General features: G+C 39.5%; 1 protein-coding gene across 1 annotated transcript; it reads right to left on the bottom strand.

Annotated features, from left to right (window-relative positions):
• Window positions 1-2,170: 2,170 nt before the first annotated feature.
• Window positions 2,171-9,263, bottom strand: LOC115789341 (glutamine synthetase-like). The gene is made up of 7 exons (XM_030742716.1): window positions 9,175-9,263; window positions 7,939-8,113; window positions 6,166-6,327; window positions 5,931-6,077; window positions 5,105-5,232; window positions 4,221-4,417; window positions 2,171-2,679 (listed from the first exon to the last, which is right to left on the bottom strand). Exons 2-7 carry the CDS (start codon window positions 8,105-8,107, stop codon window positions 2,364-2,366), a joined length of 1,119 nt encoding a protein of 372 aa, XP_030598576.1. The 5' UTR covers window positions 8,108-8,113; window positions 9,175-9,263; the 3' UTR covers window positions 2,171-2,363.
• Window positions 9,264-20,297: the final 11,034 nt, after the last annotated feature.

Below are 20,297 nucleotides of genomic sequence, written 5' to 3'. Positions count from 1 at the left end.
AAATTTGGATTCCTCATCCAATAAGACCTGTTGCCACTGATCTTTAGTCTAGTTCTTGTGCAATGCCTTTTCTACCTGTTTCCCTTCCTTAAGAATATCATCTTATAGTGACAGGCTGCTGGGAACAAAGTGTTAAAGATACCATTTAAAATTGGTTGGAAGAATTTATAGATCAATGTTAAGCAGCTTAAACAATAAAAACATTCCTCTGAAAATGGTCTGGTAGAAGAACTGGACTGAAATTGAAAAACCTTTGAAAGGCCTTCAGAAAGTTGTAATGTTCAGGACCAGTTTATAAATGACATGGAAGGAAATTATGAACAAATGAGGGATGTTCAAGACTTACTGTACATGTGAACCAAACTTGGTCACGTGCAGAATCACTCCCAAAGGCTTGTTCTGAGGCAGGGAAAACCTGTTGATTACATCATATTGCTTTCAGGAAATTCTTTCAAGAAAAAATAATCTGACTACGAGGAACAAATAATAAATAATTTTCTGGTTATGTAAGAAGACTGAACCCTAAGGCAACCAAGCTTTAGGGTTGGTTTCTTTAGTGTTCAGTGGCTCTATCTGTTCTGTTTCCAGATATTCTGAAATGTTTTAACTATGGTTTTCAAGTTTTTTGTTTTTAATGCAAAAAGAGGTTAATCCAACTCATCGCTGTCAATTAAGCTGACAGAAACCCCCAGCCCCCGCACCTGTAACAAAAACACCCTCCTGTGCCACTCACCTGTTTTATGGTAACTCTTTCTACTTCAATTCAATTCAATTTTATTTGTATAGCACCAAATCACAACAAATGGTTACCTCAAGGTGCTTTGTATTGCAAGTAAAGACCCTACAATAATACAGAGAAAACCCCAACAGTCAAAATGACCCCCTATGAGCAGCACTTAGTGACAGTGGGAAGGAAAAACTCCCTTTTAACAGGAAGAAACCTCCAGCAGAACCAGGCTCAGGGAGGGGCAGTCATCTGCTGTGACCAGGTGGGGGTGAGGGGAAAGAGACAGGACAAAAGACATGCTGTGGAAGAGAGACAGAGATTATTAATAGCTAATGATTAAATACAGAGTGAAGTATAAACAGAGTAAAAAAGGTTAATAAAAAGAAACAGTGCATTATGGGAACCCCTCCCCCAGCAGGCTAGGCCTAGTGCAGCATAACTTAATGAGGGTTCGGGGTCACCTGATCTAGCCCTAACTATAAGCTTGATCTTTTGCAATAACCCTTTTAAAACTACTGTCAGTTGTCTGAATCTGCTCCTTGGGTCCAATTTGTGGTTAAATATGATAACTGGGGTCACTTGAAGGTTAAAGTTTGCTGAAATACAGTCAAAATTATCAGGAAAAACACAATCCAGGATTTAAAATATTCAAAATATATCTCATTACTACAGGAACTTCAGTAGTCTGCTCAGCCATTATCTAGTACAGCAAAGGTTGCTAATAAGCACTCAGTATTATGCAGATGCACCTTTATGACTATCAGGACTTTCTTGAGCTCCTGTTGATGAATGTCATGCAGCACTGTGAGGTGTTGATGCTTGCAGACTTTGCAGGGCATGGTGCACACGTCACGTGCATAACTCCAGCCAAAGCGCCAGCAGCCTTTATTCATCCTGTCACTAGACTCAAGTGGACGTGCTTCACTGACTGTTGTAGTATACAATGGATGGGTTTCCCTTCATCCTTTTGCCCTTGTATGATACATTGGGTGGGTGTTCTTGCATTGCCTGTGATTTCACCTTTACCCAGGCATTAAACTCTTCCCTGTGTATGATTTGTCAATTCCAGTCCTCAGTATGCCATGACTGAGGCTGAACTCAACAAACCCATCTCTATAAATGGCCGGTGCCTTGCTCAATGCACTGACAGAACAAAATTGATAGAGGCTTCTGGGACCTTATTTGTGGAGAGTTCAGGATGGGACCAACCTCTCTCTGTAACATTTGCTACTCATGATTCAGGGAAAAAATCACATAATGATAGCAGCCCTTGCATCAGGAATGTGCAGTTGTAAAAACACGACATCATCGACTACGACAAGAGCAAGAAGCGCAAACTGGCAAACTTAATGTATAAGGGCGTTACAACTACAGTCATACCAATGAAAAGTGAAATTTAAAGAGACTTTCTGAAATAAACAGATCAAACATAACACCATTCTTTCTTTATTTGACTTTCTCTAAAGTTACACATAGAGTACAGGTTTAATTCAATGTAGCATCATCATAATATATTATTTTATATCTTGTACAGTATTAAATCCCTATAGACCAGTCCAGTTTACTCACAGATGAGTGTGCATTGCTTTATAAATTGCTACTATAATAAATTATTAAAAAAGGCTCCGCTTTTCTTCTACTTGGCTGCTTCTCTTTTTCCTTCTCTTTCTTCCAATAGGCAAGTTCTGGCGATGGCTTCCGTCACTGCATACGGGTCACAGTTCGCTGCAGGGCGGCGGTCCTCAAAGTAGCCTTTCTTCTCTTGCCCCACCTGACGAGGGATGCGGATGCTGGAGCCCCGGTTGGCCACGCCGGCAGAGAATTCATGGATGCTGGAGGTTTCATAGCGACCTGTGAGACGCCTGATGTTGTCCTGGCCATCATGAGGGTCGTACACATGAATGTGCTCAGCGTGCCTTTTGCTCAGTTTCTCGATGGCCTGCTCGATGTACCTGCCATCAAAGAAAGAGGTTTCCTGTCTTTAGAAGCTACTTCATCTGGCAATATGTTGATCATCAATAAGTAGGCAGTTCATGTGTGATTACTAATGATTAAGACTATCATGGCTGCTTAATGAAACATTGTGGATTACAAGGCAGCATAAGTAATCTCTGACTACAAAATGGCCAAAAGCTTCACTATGTCCACTATTTTTTAATTTTCCTAAATTTTCTTTGGACACTGGCTGGCTTTCACCATTTTTTTCTCCAGTCCAGCTTGTTCCTTCAACATAATGAGCCTTTGAGAGTGATTATGCACATAATCATGATTAGTTAGTATAAAGAGTGCTGTGCAAGAGTCTAGAGCAGCCGTGCCCAATACATCGATCGTGCTCTACTGGTCGATAGCAAGAGGCGTGCAGGTAGATCGCACAGAACCCCCAGTGGAGTTGGGGGGAAAATGTAGATTGCACGGCATTAAAAGAAGTAGAAGATGATTGATGAACTGTCATCCATCCGTTTCGTTACCACCCTACACACACGCATTTAACCATGCTAGCTTTGCTTGTAGCTCGCGAGCTGAAAAAGTGTGGGCACCTCTGGTCTAGAGCCACACACACTTTTTCTTCATGTTTTGCTTTCAGGAAGCCAGACTTCATTGTATTTTTTTAAAGTGGTCTTGAGCAGTAGTTCTCCGGCCTTCCTGATTTTCAGTCTTGTTCTTGCACCCGACCATTTTCAGGGGAATGATTTTATTGTTTAAGCTGCTTAACACAGTTTGATAGCTGTCAAAGCTGAAAAAACAACCATATCTTGACATAGTGCGCAGATTTTAAGTAACTGGACAAATGAAAGACAAAAGTACAGTATCTGAAAGTAATAAATAGGACAAAAATCCAGCAAAGACCTGACACAGGACCTGAAGTATGCGTCTCATCCTTCTGTTGAACCAGTGCTTTGCTCAGGGTTCATTATAGATGGTCTCAGTGGAAGGGTGGCTGCCAAGAAGCCATTCTTAAGGAAGGGAAAAAGCTGAAGCATGCCAAATTACACAAGAACTGGACTGTAAATTAAAGGCAACAGGTCTTATGGATCTTACGGAGTGATGAATACAGCCTTGAAATTTTGGTTCAAATCATTGTCAATATGTATGTTGGAGAGGAAGACAGTGAGCCTCTACAACCGTCTGTAAAACATGGTGGAGGCTCAGTCATAATTTGGGGCTGCATTGGTGTTAGGTGGAATTATGAATGCAGAAAAGTACCATCAGATTTTAAAGGCAACCAGAATCCAAAGGAGAGCTTTGAATCTCCTTCAAGAAGCCTGGAGAACTATTCCTGAAGGCTAATGAAATGGGCACATTGTACCTAATTAAGTATCTGGTGAGTTTATATAATATTGCATTTTAAAGAAATTTTAAATTAAATTAATAATAATTTAAAAACATATAAGACCTATTTTCAACTAGCATTTCTTTGTCTAATAAAATTAAATGCTTATGTATGTGTGTATTTTTTAAGTTATTACAGGCTTTATAGCAAATCTTTACTTACTGCAGTCCTCCTTCTTCCCTCATCTGCTTGGTGCTGACATTTGTGTGGCAACCAGCTCCGTTCCAGCCCTTCAGCGGTTTGGGGTCCATTGTTGCTAAAATCCCAAAATCTTCACAGATGCGATGCAACAGGAAACGTGCAACCCACAAATGGTCACCCATCTCAATACCCTCGCAGGGACCCACCTGGAACTCCCACTGAAGCCAGAGGACAAAAACGATGGAGAGAACAGAGGGAAATGCTCGAGGTTAGGAACACAATAAAAACAGAAAAAACAAAAGGGTAACACTTTATAATAAACACTGTTAATAAACGATAAGTTGATAATTACTTACTGTACATAAGTTGCAGCAGATGTCTATAAATCTTTGCAAATGGTTATTAACTACTGTAGAGTGCATCTACATTATTCAGACGGTTAATGGGCTGTAATTAAAGTTGTAGCTAATTTTATAAAATTGGCTTTAAAGCGCATTCAAGTAGGCGGACAGCAGTGCTTTCTTTTTTGCTATCTGCTTCGCTGTCAGTATCAAACTAGTTTGTTAAGTTTTAGAAAATAATTGTGGAGGACTGACACTCTCTTCACTGTTGCGTGGCATCACTGAACCATTCACGTATGTCAAAGAAAGTCAGGGTATGCATTGTAAGCTGGGGAGGTACCGTCTACTGATGGCTGCTTCCAGCAAGATAATGTGTCATGTCGCAAACTTATCTCGTCAAAGCGAACAAAAGAAATTGAACTTTTGTGAAACAAGGGCACCAGCCAGAAATGCAAAACAAAAATCCAAAACAGAAATGCTAGAAGCACAGAGGGAAAGAGTGTTACCAACAATATGTGTAAATAGATGTCAAAGTGAATGCTGTTTCCTTCCACTGTGTATTACCTGAGATGGCATAACTTCAGCATTGGTGCCGTAGATTTTGATCCCAGCATAGAGGCAGGCCTTGTAGTGGCACTCCACAATGTCCCTTCCGTAAGCACAGTTGGCCCCCACCCCACAGTAGTAAGGGCCTTAAAGGCAAACAGATGATGACAAAAATGAGAACCTCTGGAAAACTTACATATTTCTGGCAATGTCAAGATATACTGTGTGAAAAGTTTACAGTGATTGAAAACATTTGCATTCCCAGCCTATTAAAAAAAAAATGTGTTTCATTAAATTACATGACAGCTTTTTATGTAGATTTCCAACCTGTTTTTCTCTCTCTCACCAACTCATGATATGATGCTCATTTTTCAGGTAATTGTAAAATTTATCATTGTTATGGCGCTATTGTCAGCCCTGTGATCTTAACTTCTCAGCGCCTTTTGGTCAAATATTGGCATCACGAAGTAAAGAAAACAAAAATTCTATAAGAAGTGGGGTGCTCAGAGAATCCAACTGGACTTAGAAGCTCCCCAAGAGTGTGATTGTGTTTATAGAGGTTTAAAAACTGCATTAGTCTACGTTCCTTTCTTCGATTTGACACCCACATGAGTTATTCTGTAGTTAGTTGGATATTGCTTCTTTTTACCCTGCCCTGTCTGGAATGTAGCGCCTTTTAGCAAGTCAAGTCGAATCCAATAATTAAGTGTAGAAACTGTTTATAAATATGGCCTAGATAACAGGCCAGGGATTTACCAGAAGCTGGAAACCCAAATTTTATTGGTTTATCACTTGTGTATTTGTTAAACTGTATAAAAAAAGAGATAAATTACAGCTTGTTCACCTTGGGGTGCTGGGAATCCATTTGGAGGCCAACTAAATGGATGTTTGTCTGTCCCTAAAAGCGTGTACTCCTGCTCCATCCCAAACCACAGACAGTGCTCTTTGACCTTCTCCATCACTTTGTTGCAGCTGGCTCTGTGGTTAGTTTCTAAAATAAAAGTTAGCATAGTCTTATTTGTTGTGATCTTCAGTGAGCTCAACAGAAAAAGCATGGACAAAAACGTGGAAAAGTGTACCAGCAGGTAAATGGTTGTATTTCAGGACCTCGCAGAGAACCAGTTTGTTGGGGTCGAGGGTGAACGGATCCCTAAACATGCGGACCGGGATGAGGTACATGTCACTGTTGGAGCCTTCGGCCTGGTAGGTGCTTGAGCCATCAAAGTTCCACTCAGGTATATCTAAAAATTCAGATTACTCATCAGATCACTCAAACCACCACTGAATAGACGTCAGAAATTCTTGACGGTCTACTTTAAAAAAAAAAAAAAAGAAAAGAAACAAGATGGGAAACATTCCCATCCACATTGCGCACCTGGTGAGAGCTCACCCAGTTGCTAAAAGTAGAAACGCAGCACAATGGAAAGAGAAACTATAATTGCAATAAAACATGCCGCAGTGCCCTGGTGGCGCAGAGACAGGAAAGACAAGAATGACCAGTAGAAGAGAAATGGAAAGCTGAGCACATTAACTTCCCAAGGCAAAAGAAAAAAAATTTAATAATAATGCTATAACATGTACAAACTCTTAATCTCTTAATGTAATGCCTCAGATACCATGCAGGTTGCTCTACAAGTGTAGTGCTAGTGGATACATACAACCAAAACACCAGGCTTCAGCTGATGCATTATAAATGAGTTTATTAGACCCAGCTTATACAAGCTCTCAAGGTACTGGCTGGATTAGATGTTTTTCCTGCTTATAATTTCTTGTTCTGAGCAAAGTCTTGAGTGGCAGCCTCAAATCAACAGTGTGAATGTGAAAGCCTTCTCATCTAACTCAGCAATAAAGTGGAAAAGCACATTTCCCAAAATGCCAGAAGGTTCTCTGAATAGACAATATGGATTTAAGCAGATCACAAATCCCTCTGGGGTTGCGTCAGGAAGGGCATTAGGCACAAAAACTCTGCCAAATCAAATGTGGTGTCCCCTTGTGAATAAGGGAACAGCCAAAAGCAGCTTTTTAATGTGTTAATATACTTATTTATGAATAAAGATTTGTTTATAATATGTCAAGTAACTCTAAACTATGTTGAACAGCAGTAACATATACTTCAGTTCATCAGTTGCAGCCAATTACTCATAAAACTGGAGGAAAGAAGGAAAACCAATGTAAAAGTGTCATTTTAGTTTGAATCATTTGGTTACTCAAAGTTAAGAAATAAAACAGCTTTTGATATTTTGAACTTCATTTGTCTCCTGACACAGAGACACAGAGGAGGAACCTCTTCTGTGTCCGTGAACCAGCCACCAGTTCACAACAACAGGCGTCTCAAGGCCCTTCATTCATTAAGCCGAGGCCCTAAAATGTCAGAGGAAGAACTCCGATGGTTAGATGATGCCCTCATTAGGAAGCACTTGGCACTGTTGAGGAAAAACCTCACCCTTTAAGAGATATCAGGCAGAACCAGGTTCAGGGGGGGACAACTGGCTGGGGTTAAAGTGAAAGGAGACCATGATAGAGACGCCCCAAGCAACAGACAGTACAGAACACAATCTGCAGCCCAGAAAATACACAAGTTAATAACATGCAATAGTGGGGGTAGAAGAGAAGTCACCAGTGTGCCATGGGAAATCCCTCAGCAGTCTGAGCCTATAGCAGCACAACTCCAGGTCACCTGATCTTTCTGTACAAGTTTACATTATTTTGGTGTGAAATATTTAAGACCTTTGCAGCCACAAAGTGAAAGGGTAGAAACATTACCCTACATTATAAAGCTAATTAAATATCAGGTTTTATACTAACTGCTTCTCACCCCTTAAAGCTAGAGCTCATCAAAAGATGCCATTCACCTTTTATGCTTGTTGGTTCTGCATCCAGAGTCCTCGTCTTGTTGCGAAGCCCTTCTCCGGTGCCATCAATCCAGATGTAGGTGACCTGGCATTTTGATCCCTGAGGCAGGCTCATGTACTGCTCCCGCACGGCCTTGCTGAGACGAGAGCTGCATGACATCGACGTCATGTTCCCCTTCAATTAGAGAGGCAGATTATTATAATTACAGGCTATGTCTATATAACCTCTAATTTCCACGTTCAAATTAAAAGGAAAAAGAAATGTATGCGAAAGTAATGCATTGAAATCAGTAATGCACATTGCCATATTGTAACTCTTTGTACTGATATTTAGTGAAGCTATAGTGTTTGCATCCATCCATCGTCTTCTGCTCATCTAATTCAGGATCACAGGGGGCTGGAATCTATCTTAGCTGCATAGGATGAGAGGCAGGGTACACCCTGGACAGATTTCTGAGAAGGGCAACCATTCAGACTCACATTCACACCTATGGCAATTTAACAAACACCAATTAACCCAACCCCTCTAACTGCATGTCTTTGGACTGCCACAGTACCCAGAGAGAACCCACGTAGACATGGGGAGAACGCACAAGCTCCACACAGAAAGGCCCTGAGCAGATGATAGATTCAAACCCAGAACCTTCTTGCTGTTAGGCAACGGTGATATCTATCGCACCACTGCGCTGCCCCTTGTTGCTAATTTCTTACAATTGTGATTCTACTATAAAAAAATATATATGACTAAACATTTTATGTTTAGTCTCAAAATTCGGACTCTCACTGATTTAGCTTTACTTTCTTGAGCAAAACATGGGAAATAATTTCATTTATATGATTATGTTGGTAAAATGCAAAAGACACTTTTTAACTTTAAGGATTTACATACAAGTTTTCAGTTTTCCCAACTACACCCTATGTACTATGTTTCTCTGTTTCCCCATGTTTGCTTTTGTAAAGTTAAATATTCTTTTGATTAAAAAAAACCTTTCAGAAAAAAAAAAATCACAACTATTTGTGATTAAAAATATTCAAACTTTATACTTTCAGATGTTAACAGGGCAATGTTAGACATGAAATTAAAAGAAAAAAGAAGGCTTTAGCTCTTAGTTAAGTGATCCTTTTTATTTTTAGTTCTCGTGACTCAATAACAGATTATAAACCAAAGCTGCATTTCATTCACATTTTTCAATAATACAAATTAAACACATTAAACAAAGAAATACGTGAACTCACTGTTTTACAGGAGGCTTCAAGTGAAGTAAGCTGTCAAACTTCAAAGTCAGTCCTGAGACTGAGAGTGCCTGAACCAGTTTGTGGTATTTAGCCAGAACGACGGCCAGCCTGCTAATGACACCTGCACACGTGTTCTTGACATAATCAGGCATTTAAATTCTTTGTGCATGGCTGCAAAGCACAAAGCTTTGAAACAAATCAAGCATATTACGTTTGTATTGTACACACTGCACGCACAACACATTGACCTTCAGGATCCAAATATGCACCCTTATACAACCAACCAAACAAAATAGTGCACAGGTACAGCTCAGGCAATCGTAAACTCCCATGGGGAATTGAAACAAACACCCACCTGGGGAAAGGCCATCTGCTGAGAGTGACTGACTGCAGTTTGCTTAGCTGAGGGTCTTGCAGATCACTGAACACAATTAGTGAGAAGGAGCTGCTCCTGGGTTCAGTTTCCGCCAGGTTAGCTGCCCTGAGATCAGGCAGGGGGACAGAAATTCAGCAACTCTAACAAAAGAAGAATCAGTGAGTGTATTTATGTGTGTAAGATGTGGGTGCAGGAGAGGCCAACAGCATAAACAAGGAAACACACTGCAAGGGCAACCAGCCCCAAACAAGCAAATCACTCTACTGGCTTGAATGTAAGACAGCATTGATGTTTCTGGATATCAGGTCTGAAAATGTGGGGTTTGTCTTATATTTGATGACTACAGCAACATATTCCTCTAATATTCATTCTTGTATAGAGAGGACTGAGGTGAAAAAAAATGTTCCAGTTAACTGAAACAGAAATATAAAAACTGCTTTTTAGAAAAAAACAAAGAATAAGTCGAGTTGTGAACATAAATATAAAGAGAATGTCTTTTATGCCTCTGTCATTTCAGTCAAATTTGTATGTGTATTTGAGTATGTGATTATTCGGTCGACATGACTGTGAGTCAGGTGCCTGTGCAGGGTTTTGTTTGTATTGTATTGTATGTAGTTAAAAACGGCCTCTCTTGTCTTAACGGGACTAAAAATAGTTTGAACTAAAAATACCCGATCATATTATTATCATAAAACAAAAACACTAAAACCAATACAAAAAAGGAAAATGGTCTGGCGCTTTTATAGCACTTTTTCCACTCTATTTAAGCACTCAAAGTACTTTCTAATTACGAGCCTCATTCAAGCACTTTTCACCTACCATTCACACCGATGCATCAGGGGCAACTGAGGGTTCAGTATCTTGCCCAAGGATACTATGACATGCAGACTAGAGTAGCTGGGGATCGAACCACCAAATTTCTGATTGATAGACAATCAGTGCTACCCCTCTTGATTCTGAAAGTCTATACCAAGCATTGTTTTGTCATGAGGAAATAAACTCCTAACTGGAAATGAGTTACTCATAGCTGTTACCACTGAAATGAACATCAGACAATACCAGAGAAATGAACCAACTGTTACACATGACACCATGTGTAACAGTTGGTTCCCATAACTACACAACAAGTAGTTGTGTAGTTATGGGGGTTTTAAATCATTCCCAGTCTTCAGGAATTCAAATTCCTGAAGTTTGCAGATGACACCACACTCATCTCAGGTGGATGAGTCTGCCTACTGGAGGGAGCTTGACAGCCTGGTGACCTGGTGCAGTGACAGGAACCTGGAGCTCAATGCTACCAAAACCGTGGAGATGATTGTGGACTGCAGGTTGAAACCAACCCCATCAGATCCCATCTTCCTGCATGCCTGCCCAGTGGAGACAGTGGAGTCCTTCCACGTCTTGGGAACCGTCTCCCAGGACCTAAAGTGTGAGGTAAACATCAGCTCCCTCATCAAGAAGGCACAGCTGAGGATATACTTCCTGCGACAGATGAAAGAAATTCAACCTGCCAAAGTCAGTGATGGTGCAGTTTTATCCTCACCTCATCCATCAGCATCTGGTACGCTGCCACCACTACCAAAGGCAAAGGTACTGTATACTGCAGGCTGTCATCCATTCAGCTGCAAGGGTGACTGGGTGCAATCTGCCTTCCCTACAAGAAATGTGCACCTCCAGGATGCTGAGACGGGCAAGGAAGATTGCTGCTGACCTCTCCCACCCTAGACATAAACTGTTGAGACAGTGAGTCCATCAGAACCAATACTTCAAGGCACAAGAAGAGGTTCTCAGGCTCTGGGACTACTTAACAATGCCCCTGTCGCCCTGCTCACTGCTAACGTGCTACAAAAACACACTTACTTACTCAGGTTTAATAACTTTGGACACTGGATTCAGTACAAGCACCTTAACTTTCATGTTCTACTCACATTTTGCACAGCATTTTTACCAAAGGTAGAGTTTCTGTAGTCAGTTCAACTCTGCTTTTATTGTCAGAAAGACTTAAGTGACTTAAGTGATAAGAAATGGGGACTTTTTTTCTTGCACCCAGTTCTCAACTTGCTAGTTTTGCTTCCTATTTGTATTACCTCACTTAACTTAAATGTAATTTTAGCTTGCCAGAAATGGAGCTCTAGGGATGGCAGTGATAGTCTGTGAGTCAGTTGTGAAATATAGCAAAAATAAATAAATTAGATTAATTACCCTGAATGTCTGTTTGGACATTCCCGGTGCTTAGAAAGTGAATGCTGCAGTGCCTACATCAGTTATAGTTTCTTGGCAGACACGTGAAGAACTAAAGATATTCCCGTATTCTCTGCACAAACATCAGCATGTTTACATCATCGCTGCGAACATCTCCCCAGATTTCTGTTTGCATTTAACTCCAAACTCAAGGTCAGCCTGAGAACTGGGCCATACTACGAAGCGAGTGCAACATACCCAGGGCATCTTTCTGTTATCTGAATTCACTTACCCTAACAGTGGCCATAAGGATAAGCAGTCAGGCAAAGCTGATTATTAACGCACTAAGTTAACTCAGAGTTTCCCCTGCGCCATCACATGAAGGGATGGTCTTGGCAGCATTTAACCAGAGGTGGCAAAAGTGTACACATGCTGTTCTTAAGTAGAAGTACTTGTGTTAAAAAAATAATTTGGTAAAAATTGAAGTACTGGTTCAACTTCTTTACTTAAGTAAAAGTAAAAAAAGTACAGGCTCTGAAATATACTCGGAGTTAGAAATTAAAAGTAGCAGGTTGCATAAATGTTGAATTCAGCAATTGAGTCTAAGCATCAGCAGCTTTGATTCAAATTCATCTCTGCTGCACTGATGTAACCTGTAACTCTGGCCATGAACACAGCCTGTGTGCACCAGTCCAACACAGAGCTTTACTGTAAATACAGTACAGCAAACTGACCTGATTTTAACGCACTAAACTGCAGAGCATTTTCACACAATCTTTGAATTACACAAAATTAGTATACCTCCGTTTGTTTTGCAGTCCTTCCCTTTAAATCTAGCCTCTCTTCTTCCTCTCCTGGCCTCTTTCTTACATCTCTAAATGAACTTCTCTCCCTCTCTCTTTTCTTTCCATAGAAATACAGCAGCTGCTCTTTTTAGCTGACACACACTGTGTGACAAACTGCACACACTTTGTGTGTTTGCTGATATTTGTTGAGCATTTAGAAACGTTCAAAACGAGTCTGTTTTGAAAATTTAAGAAGTAGAAATTACAGATACTTGTGTAAAAATATAAGGAGTAAAAGTAAAAAAATAGAAAAACAATTACTCAAGTAAAGTACAGATACCTGAAAAATCTTCTTAAGTACAGTAACAAAGTATTTGTAATTTTTTACTTTCCACCTCTGCATCTAACCAATCTAAAAGGGGCGTTTCATGAGTAATGTCTTTTCTGAAGTGCCACCTTCTCCAGAGATGTGATTAAAAATCTGTATCTAAAAAAAATCTATAAAGAACATAAAAATATGGCAATAAAATTCAGCACTGTTGTAAAAGCGACAAGAGATTGATGGTGCAGCAATTAGGCGCACAGAGCTGAGCGCACCCTCTGCGCTGCTGCTTATTTCTAAGGTGATGCCTGCACACTTGAGCTCTGAAACTTTAAACTGGATACATTTCAACATTAGACGTATACACACTGATAAAAGAGACGTGTAATCCAGCAGATAATCCAAATGCTTTAAAAATGCTGTGAATGAAAGGCTCAGTGAAAACGTGGCGCTTCCGGTCGATTTTAAACCGAAAGTCAGAACATAACCTGCTGGCGGCACTTTTAGTTTATTCCCTTGGCTGCAGACTGGGTGGAGGGTTTCATGCAAGAGAAAAAAAGTTTTACAACCAGTGTTTTTATTCTTCTGAACAAGATGGATTCGATCTTTGACCTTTTTATCTTTTTGGATATAAAACATAATTTTATTATTTATGTGATGTTTTAATAAATTATTGAAGAATGTCCGAAGAAATTCCCTCAGGATTCTGAAAAATGCGATGACGTATATACAAAAATATAGCTTGATGCCTCAGGTCATGACTGTCTTTGGCTCTAAACAACCCCGAAACCCTTCATCAATCATATATGTAAAACACTTTAGCTGAGTCTTTAATAAGATTTGCATCGAGAATGAATTAAAACTGAGCATCACGAAGCTCAGAACATTATGATCTCTTGTTATTGTTCAGTACTCACTTGTGCACAACACAAAACCAATCAAACTAGAATAACTGCTCAGTCAGTATCATAAAAATAATGATGATAGACACCTGTAAAGGACAGCCAGTCCCTTGCTTTTAATAACATTGTTCTACTGTAATTACTGGCAGCTTGGGCTGGTACTCGGAACCTGCAAAAAGGAAAGTTGCGGCTCACAGTCGCATGAAAATATAAACTTGATGCACAGCATTCTTTTGCATAATTTTGCTCTTTAAAGTACCAACCCTTTAAAAACCAGAGACACCCCCACAAATTACACCCTCCCGTTAAAGTGACAGGCATTCACAGGCAGTTATTGCCATTTTGGTCTTTTGCGCACATGATTTATGGGAAAATTAAGGGAATTTCATAAGTGATCTTTACACAGTAATCAAATAACACTTAGTTTCTGTTACATAGCATTGCCTTTTAGTAAGAAAATGTGTCAGATTTTCATTAAGTCTGCTGTTGTTGTCTTACATCGGCAGCCATACCATCCCACGTTGGAACGAATATTTGGCTCAAATGTGGGTCACACCTGGGGTGTGGTGTTGCCTCATTAACATTCCGACACACACACACACACACACACACACACACACACACACACACACACATGCAAGATTGTTGGTTTGTGTAACCATTTATGATGTTTGTTTAGTTTCGTTGTCTTTTTTTTTTCTTCCTGTCAGCTCTGAATAAAAATGAATCAACAAATAAACGGGAAAAAAAAAGAAAAACACTAACGAGAGGAGCCTATGGAGAATTTGTAGAGCTCATCTTGGAAAGGGGAATGTGTGTGGCACAACACTGCATACAGATCATGATTCTGATCGCAAAGCTGCCAGACAGCATAGGTTATTAAAGAAAAAAGAAATAAGAAAAAAAATGTGGCCCACATCTACAGTTTACTATGGACCAAGTTTGACTGGCGGCATTGACTCAGGGTCCGACCGCCTTCTAGAGCCCAGCCACTTTGTATGGACCTGACATTTGCCATAATCTATGTCAACCCCACCTCGTGAATTCTGGCCATATCACGAAACATCTGTAAATTAGCCATAAGTGCCAATAGTAACCTACATTAGGCTCAAATGTGTCCACTTTCTGGAATGTTACACAAAGCAGGGAGTTACTGTAGCTGTAACACAACATTATGAATAAGTCCTTATTACACTGGGGTACGTATTACACCTTCATTGAAATAATTACATCAATTTCAACAAAGGACATTAACTAAATCCTTATTGGCTGTTTTGTGATTATATTTATAAAATTAAACAATGAAAATTGGTGGCTTGGGCCACCGCTTTGTTCCAGGCTGAATTATCATTAACCATTTAGGACTTAAGTGAAAACAATCTACCCTGGTGCCACAGTCAAACTGACATTACTGTCTGAAAGTGAAATCTTGAATCATTATCTTAATTTATCCAGCACTTTGGTTTGAGATTAAAGCAGCCTGGGTTAAACAGTCTGCTATCCACAGTGGACGTGTGCTCCTTAACAAGCAGCTGCTTTGACTGCCTCCCAGGTAACACACAATTTTTTTTGTATTTGACACACAGTGCATGGCAGCATACGCATCTGAAATGTTTGGCCACCCTTGAATGAACTTAAAAGTACTTTGATGTCTTCATCAACACTTCATCAACACTTATTGCTAGATTTACCACCTCCACCAAATAACCAAGTTGTAGTTTAAATGGAGAGTTTCTGATGTTACTAGGGTCATGTATTTCCAGATTGGAAGGATTGGCATATAATAGGAACATAACAACAGGGTTCTCCAGTTTCTTAAATTATTTAGCACCTATATTCACTGCCTCTGTATTTCCTTAATATGACATGGGTTAAAGTGAGGGTTTACAGCAGAATTAATGTGTAACAGAACACTGAATGGCAAACAGTTACATCCATTTCTTTTCTGAGTTATGTCTCATGACTAAAAATGTTCTTTGAAAGTGACCTTTGACACCAAGTCTCTGATTCCTAGTTAAGATCGAAACCAATAATAATGATTCCACTTTGATTTCTCTTCGTTATGCAGTCCAATATTAATCTTTCTGTTATGTACTGTAAGCTGCTTGGAGCAATTAATCAATGCAAAGAAAAGAAGCTTGTAGCTGCTGTTTTGAGACAGTTCCTGGCTTTAAGTCTTTACCCCGTTGAACCAGCGGTTTGCAAATGGTGTGCCGAGGCACACTTAAGGGAAGCCCAGGTGTGCCTTTAGATGTTGTGACATCTGTAATTTTTTATTGCAGTTTACAACTGCACAAAAACTTATTATATAACTTATAAATTTACAGCACTGATACTCTCATCTGTTGGGAGAAGGTGGTTAATGCTAACATGCTGCCATGCAAGAGGCACTTAGAAGTCAAATATCCCATCTGACTGCTTGTTGAACTGTGCAAAAGCGCCTGACCAGGCAACAACATCATCCAAAGATAGCTGATGACATGAAAAATGAAGGTTAGCATAGGTTTGTCTTGAAAATTTAGCCTTGGGCACAAAATGTCTGAAAACCACTGTCACAAACGAAGCTCTGATTGGCTCAGCTTTCTTTCCAGCCTGTTAAATGGCCTTAAGTGGCCTTGTGTTTCAGAGAGCTGTAACCAAGCTACTAATAATTTTACAGTGAGTTCCCAGACCTTAACCTGAAAAATACAATCCATTCCTTTAAGGAAATTTCATTTTTGCACAGCCTTTAGCATCACAAATAAATTCATATGTTACTTTTTTTTTTTGGCTTCTTAGCCTTCATTTGATATTTGACAGTACTAAGAGACATGCTTCAGCAAACTGGGAAAAAATGCATATTTACATGGTTAATCTTAGACAATGCAAATAAAGCAAATGGCTGATGCTCCTTAAAAGTCAGACTTAAACGTATAAGAATAACATAAAAAAGTGCTCAAAGCATTTTGTAAGGGTACAGCTCCAATACAAACAGATGAAAGAGAAAACGTATGTAATACTTTATGTTCTGACCTTTTTTGAAAGAAGAAAAAGAAAAGAAAATGAGCAGTTTGGCTGTTTGCTTCTTGACTTGCATTAGAAAGACTTTTTTTTTTTAAGTAAAGCTGCCAACTGCTTTCACAGAAATATCCACAGTAATACGTGTTTGAAATGCCCAGATGTTCAGTGAAATTAAAGGCGAGAAGACCTGGATCAGGCTTGCAGACCAGTTCACACTCAGAAGTCTCTGCTCTTCAGTAAGTGTCCTTATGTGTCCAACTTATCCCCCTTTTTTTAGGCCTTTCTCACAATGCGACCATACTTCCTCAGGTCCCTCGTCCCTGTGTTTGTCCTGACCGACTGGATGCTTGCTCTCCAGGCTCCCTGACACACCCGGGCACTGAGGAGGAAATACAAGCAATCTGAATGGAAACCTTATTAAACTTAAACGGCCGGTTTCCTGTTCATGGATTAAGCATGGTCCTAGGCTAAAAGGAAAAAGTCAATGAAGACCACAATAGGAAAAAATATTTAGTCCAGGACTAGACATAATCCCTGTATGGGAAACTGGGCCAAAGAGTCCAAGAAACAGTGAGCCATCTATAATATACATCACAGCAACTGAGTTAACTGAACTTAAAACAAGGTTGATGAAATAAAAGGTCAGACTTACCATCCAGCATACAGCATACATGTTGGATCTGAGTAGTTTTCAGTATCTAAATCTAACCAAGTACCTGACTTTTTATTTAAAATAAATAAATACATTTAAAAAATGAATATCTCAACCAAGTTTTTTCTTTTGTGATATTTAATATCACATGTTGAAACAATAACATATTAAGATTAATATCAATAAATCACTCCAACCTCTGAGTAAGAACATCCTGCCCCTTAAAAGAGGGGAGTGCACATGGACAGGAATCAGAAACCAGACCAGATGAAAAGTCATCTTCAGGGACAAGAAAATTAAAGTGGGAAATTTGTGTCCTGGTGTCATGTGTTTTTTATACCTGCTATCCTTGTTTATGTAGCATGAGTTATGAAGGAGTTAAAAAAATAAAGATATTAGCTGTTTTACAAGTATCCTGATTTCTCTGCATTACTGTACCTACTCTGGGTTCTACATTATGATCAATCCAGTCATTTCTGGCCACTTAAAATATCTTTATAGACCCGTTATTTTGTATTTGTTGCAATTTCTATTGCTGTCTTGGTCAGCTCTTTGTTGAAAAAATACATTTTTAATCTCACTTGTTACCTGGATAAATAAACCATATACAAAAAAGTACTGATTTCAGTTTCTTGTGACAAAAATGTTCTTTCTGGCTCAAAATGACTTGATATCATTCATGACAGATATGTCTGGCAGACTGTAGTCAACCCAGATATGAATCAACAGATTAGAGATCCGCTTTCACCAGCTGCTGTGCTGCAGCATTGGATAACTTTTGGGCTCCTGCATTTGAAAATGTACTAAAAGTAAGCTGTGTTTTAGTAAATTACTTCTCATTTAATAATTTTATTGTAAAAAGGGGGACCAAATTCTACAAAACCTCTTTTCTTTGTGCTTTTCCCCCAACATTTATTTAAGAAAAAATTATGGACAGCAGGGGGTTAACAGTACTGATGAACACAGATTGATCACAGCCATTCATCCATAGAAACACACACACACACACACACACACACACACACACACACACACACACACACACACACACACACACACACACACACACACACACACACACACCTGGAGCGCAGCAGAGGTCGAGCAGCTCGTTTGCGAGGCTTGGCGCTCTGTCTCCGGTACTGCATCCAGCCGCAGACCAGGTCGTGCGCAATCATCACGTACAGCAGGAAGATGAGTACGGCGGGATCCATTCAGCCGCTGGACGGGAAGCAGCTGGCTCAAATAAAACCGGGGTAAACGAGAAGCACGAGGCTGCGGGTGTACGATCTTGTGCAGGATGGCAGATGATAGATGATGACTAAGACCAAGAAGGAGGTTCGCGTCCAAGTTGCCCTCTGCCCGCTTTAGGCACTCAAGTCGCGAGACACAAACGGCTGCCGCGGTGGTCGCTCGGATTACACCCATGTCAACGCAACATCCTCCAAAATCATCCCATTCGTCCGAGTGGAAGCGGTGGTTTCTGTGCGTCTCACGGGCAACAGATGAGAGCCGCGGTGACAACAGCAGAGAGGGGACCTCGGAGGATGTTGCCGTAGAGACGCGACCGTTGCTAAGGGCATCATGTCGTCATCCCCTCTGCCTAAGGATGAACGAGGCAACTGAGTTACCACCAGGGGTGAAAGTAGTTTTAAATTCTTGCCGGTACTATGACAAAAACACACATACATTCCCTCCCCCCATATATATATATATATATATATATATATATATATATATATATATATATATATATATATATATATATATATATATATATATATAATGGAATGCCGTTTAGGAAATATTATATATATATATTAAAATGAGAGTCTGAATATATTGAATGAAACTTGAATATATTGAATGAACTCTGAATATATAGAATGAACTCTGAATATATTGAATGAAAGTCTGAATATATTGAATGAACTCTGAATATATAGAATGAACTCTGAATATATTGAATGAAAGTCTGAATATATTGAATGAAAGTCTGAATATATTGAATGAACTCTGAATATATTGAATGAACTCTGAATATATTGAATGAAAGCTGTGGTCACGGAAGCGCCATCTAGTGTTTTCGTTACGTAAAGCAAATAATGTCGCTACAAGAAGCGGCACTATGAGTCAATCTGCAGTTCATCTTCACTGTTTCATCGTGGAAGACCAAATGCAGCGAACCTCTCAGGTCAGACAGCTCCTGCATGCAAGCTAACATTACCAGAACATGCACAGGCACCCTCCACAACAACAGGCGCCGTCTACAATCTGAGATGTGGATGTGGAAGGCATGTTCTGCTTATTGCTAGCTTGATACGCAGGAGCTGTCTGACCTGAGAGATTCACTGAATAAAACTCTTCATCAGTAGTATGATTAGGAACACTGCTGCTAGCATTATGTTGGCCAGTTCATGCATTTGCCAGGGTGTTAATTAGCTACTCATTATTTGAGATTTCTGCCACTAAATTCCCTGCAGATTGACTCATAGTGCCATTTCTTGTAGCGACATAATGTGCTTTACGTAACGAAAACACTAGATGGCGCAAGAGCTTCCGTGACGTCAGTTTTCATTCAATATATTCAGACTTTCATTCAATATATTCACTTTCATTCAATATATTCAGAGTTCATTGTATATATTCAGAGTTCATTCCATATATTCACGTTTCATTCTATATATTCAGATTCTCATTTTAATATATATATATATATATATATTATATTTCCTAAATGGCATTCCATAATATGTATATATATATATATATATATATATATATATATATATATATATATATATATATATATATATATATATATATATATATATATATATATATATTCTAACCCAAAGTGCAGCTTGCCGCAGAATCTTTAACTCTTTTAGTGGCACGCAGTACT

This window comes from Archocentrus centrarchus, chromosome 12, assembly GCF_007364275.1.
Source record: "Archocentrus centrarchus isolate MPI-CPG fArcCen1 chromosome 12, fArcCen1, whole genome shotgun sequence".
NCBI lineage: Eukaryota > Metazoa > Chordata > Actinopteri > Cichliformes > Cichlidae > Archocentrus > Archocentrus centrarchus.
This window is presented reverse-complemented; position numbering and strand designations above follow the sequence as displayed.